This window comes from Sinocyclocheilus anshuiensis, unplaced genomic scaffold (assembly GCF_001515605.1).
Source record: "Sinocyclocheilus anshuiensis isolate Anshui unplaced genomic scaffold, SAMN03320099.WGS_v1.1 scaffold1453, whole genome shotgun sequence".
NCBI lineage: Eukaryota > Metazoa > Chordata > Actinopteri > Cypriniformes > Cyprinidae > Sinocyclocheilus > Sinocyclocheilus anshuiensis.
The window spans coordinates 567,107-571,038 of NW_015549558.1; the positions used below are offsets into that span (position 1 = coordinate 567,107).

Here is a 3,932-nt window from a genome sequence, read left to right on the forward strand (position 1 = left end):
ACCATGGGTGCAGCAGGCGCAATGATATTACGCAGCGCCTGAAAATAGTCCCCAGCACGCTCCCTGTGCAAGCAGCTGGTCACGTTGGTTATGTTGACGAAAGTTAGCCTATTTTAATAAAGGTTAAAAAATAGGCCTATGTAAAGGTAATTAAAAACATGCAGATTTAAGTATGTAAAAGCTGATGGAACAGATGAAAATATTGCTTCAGAATAAATTGTTTACACCACCAAAAATCTCGGTGATGCAGTACTTTTGTGGGGATATTTTGTATGAATTGTCTGCTGATATGAAAAGTTCAATGTATATCGTAGTAATAAAAATAATTTATGACAGTGATGATATTTTGTTTTATTTTTACATTAAACACATTAAATATTATATATATATATATATATATAATATTTAATGTAATATAATGTGTATTTCCATCACCGGTGTAGGTCTTAAATTTAATATAAGGTATTAAAAAGGTCTTAAAAAGTCTTAAATTTAACTTGTTCTTATCTGTAGAAACCCTGTGTTGGTATTTATGGTTATTTATGGACTGCTTGTGAGGGCTCCTCTCTCTCTGCTGCACTTGATCTTTATTAACTCTCAATTGCACAACCTACTGGTGAGGACTAGTAGCAGCAGGTGTAGATTTGAATGCAGTGGACTCCTATGTACACCAATTGCATTTGTATTTCCACTAACATCTCAGTGCTATATGGGCTGATATTATCCCATAGCAAACTGTGGGAGTACCAAACTTATATATCTAATAATTGTTGATCACAAATAATTACAATACATTATAATATCATATACTCTATTAGCTATAGTAAACATTTTAGTATATTAAACCATAACAATTTAGTAATGAATTCCAGAAACTTTAAATGCCCTTAGTTTAAAGGTTTAAAGGTGTTTCGCATTAATATTGCTTTGTCCTGTCATGTAATACTTTCTCAAGATTTAATTTTGTGCTTTATTTTTTCACATTTTTCATACACTTTGCTGCACTGGAACATGCAGTGGCTCGTGTATTGAGACCATTCTTAGATGTTCAAATTCCAATTTAATTTTAACCACTGAATTTGTGGAGGTTAATTCATAAAGAAAAGTTTAATGGCCTAAATTATACCCGTCGAAAACATTGTATTACCTGGTAAAGATGGTATATATTTATTTATATTGAATAAATATGAATACAAGTGTTTTCATTTGAAAATATTCACTGCTTAAATATACAAACATGTTAAATTGGAGCCCCAAAATATCCAATGATTTAATGTCATTAAACATGTTCATAAATATATAATTCTCTCCGCTATTGCGTACATTTTACAGTGCTTATCTGTTAATATAGAGGATGTTATTGTTTTATATTTGTTTTTAAGCATGATAAAATCAGCCAAAATATTGTTGTATCCCTAACACGCATGTGTATCTGTTCTTTTTTTATTGTTTCCCAGAAGGGGTAAAGAATTGACCGTGAAAGGAAGGGGAGGGAAGAAAGTGACCACCAACAGAACACAGGTCGGTCCAACTCTGGCACTAAACGCTCAACATTCATATCAATGTTGGTGAGCGAGGAGATTTATTTTTTTCCCTTTTCCCAATGTATCTTGTAGACTCTGTCCTCTTCACCACCCTCCTCCAGCCCCCCAAAGCTCACTGAGGAAGCTAAAGCGGTGGGGCGGCCCACGGAGGGAGTGGGGACTGTGTCGCAGCAGCTGAACGGCAGCTCTTCAGGAAGCGCCACTGGTCAAGCTCTTGACCTGCCACCACTGGCCCAGCCAATCCAGTGTGCCTTAGCCAGCAGAGACAACCAGTCAGGAGATGGTGTGGAGGTAGAGGCCCGTTGTTGCCTTGATGACTGCCCATCAGATGGTGCACTACAGAAAGAGGAGTAATTACATCCCATAATGTAATAAGAATGAGAGAGTGAGAGGGACTGATCTAAGGTCGACTGTCTTTTCCTTGCAAAATTGAATATTTAGGGCACAGTAGCCACTTTGTTTTGTCATGGTATAATTTATGATGCTTCACATGCTGGAAACGACAGATGGACAGTGTCAGGAATGCAGTCTATGTGTCACCTTAAGAGCCGGGTCTGGTTTAAAACTGAGCGAGTTTAAATCACAACCCTTGATTGCACGTTGCCCTGAATCTTCGGATTCTGGACCTCATCCTTTCCACTGGCCCATCAGTGTTGTAGCATCATGAAAAGCTCACAAGTCTTTTTATTTCGACACTGTTTTCTTTTCAGACCGTAGTACATTAATGGTGACCTTATATGTGTGAATTGCCTAAAATGGCTACGAAAAGCCCCTTATTGCCCAAAGTATGTTTGAAAATTGACCTACACAAAATGATTGCATGTGTCAAGTAGCACAGCAGCAACTGCTCTAAAGTTTCCACCACACAGCAAAGAATCACTTTATTTGTACTACACATGGCTGTATCTGCAGTGTACCAAGGATTCAAAGTCAACACTGCCCTGAATACAGTAGAAGAGTGGAAACTGACTGAGAATGCGGGTTGTATTTGTATGTCACAGTGTGCATTCACACACATGGTAGTCCCTTGGTTTTTTTAATATATTTTTTTATATATTATCTTATCAAAGAGTGATTTGCATGTGGAGAAGTTGCTATTGTCTTTAGCACAGGGGCCATGGGCGGCCCGAGAAGTCCAGGTTCAGAGAGGCATGTTTGAGTAACGTTGAGCAAATGGAATGGAAAGATTTGTACAGGTTACACTCAGCATTGCATAGCTAGCTCTACTTTGTTGCCTTCGCTCACATGTAGACAATCTTCTTTTAGGCCCACATCCCCTTGAGGATTCACAGCAGTACTTAAGCTGCTAAGTAGTTCTAAATTAGATAAAGCACCTTATGCCCGAAATTATACATATGCAAGTTCAACCCCTCGAATGAGGAAGAAATACCCTTAAAAATTGATTGTATTGCAACGTAAAACACTTAAAATGTTATTTATGATAGTACTGCGCTATATAAAGACAGTAAATTGATTAACGTCCTTTTATTGAGCAGCAGACCGTCATTCCTTTTGACAGTTTAACTGCCAAATACACTTTTACCTTGCGTGTCGTTTACCAGTATGACGTACAAATCAACACCAACCCATTTGAATGTGAGAACGGAGTGAGTCGTAACCTGCACTTTGTTTTAAAACCGAAAACACACTGGGTTGTCCTCGAACCAGGATAAAGGAAAATCGAGGCCTCTGGCAGTTAGGGAGGAAGCAGTGTGTTCGGAGAGAACTGTGATACTGTTTGACATCCCAGCCGTTTGTATATATACCCAAATGTACATGATCCTGTTACGCAATGACATGATTTAAGGGAGTGATTTTATCAGTGGTCGAGAATGCACACAGTCCCTCAGACAAACCTGCCATTTGACATCTCTCTGCTTCACAACATTTTGGTTTTGGGTTTTAGCAGACCCAACCCCCCCCCCCCAACTCACCCCCCGTTGTTCACGTCTCCTCTGTGCCTTGTGCATGTGTACCATGTGGATGCTTTTTTTGTAAATGTGCATTCTCCCACCATCGCTAAAATCATAGTAGTTTTGTTACGCGCGAAAGTAATTAATTGAACAAATCTTAGAATCACCTTTTATTGTGACAAAATCATTTTAAAAAAGTCATTTAAAAAAAATGGAGTCTGTGCTTGTCCAGACTGTTTTGTGATCAGTCCGACTCGTCTTGTTTTTGTGACAGTCCTATGAACTCATGCACTTCTATGTTCAAAACATTACTTCTATTGAGGCGAATAGGCTTTAAAGTGAAAACGAACAAAACACCCTGATAATTAAAGCCGTACTTGCCATTAGATTGACCATTTTGCATCAGATGGTTAGGAGATTAATTTTACTTACATGTTAATGTTTTAAATGCATTTTAAAAACATAATACATGTTT

The 3,932-nt window shown here is 38.0% G+C and overlaps 1 protein-coding gene across 1 annotated transcript in view; it reads left to right on the forward strand.

Annotated features, from left to right (window-relative positions):
- The window catches only part of LOC107657034 (constitutive coactivator of PPAR-gamma-like protein 2), a 22,811-nt gene extending 19,142 nt beyond the window's left edge, over nucleotides 1-3,669 (forward strand). Inside the window, exons 15-16 of the mRNA XM_016445024.1 lie at nucleotides 1,458-1,521; nucleotides 1,617-3,669. Of these exons, the coding sequence (XP_016300510.1) occupies nucleotides 1,458-1,521; nucleotides 1,617-1,898 (346 nt within the window). The 3' untranslated portion in view covers nucleotides 1,899-3,669. The remainder of the gene's footprint in view (nucleotides 1-1,457; nucleotides 1,522-1,616) is intronic.
- Nucleotides 3,670-3,932: the final 263 nt, after the last annotated feature.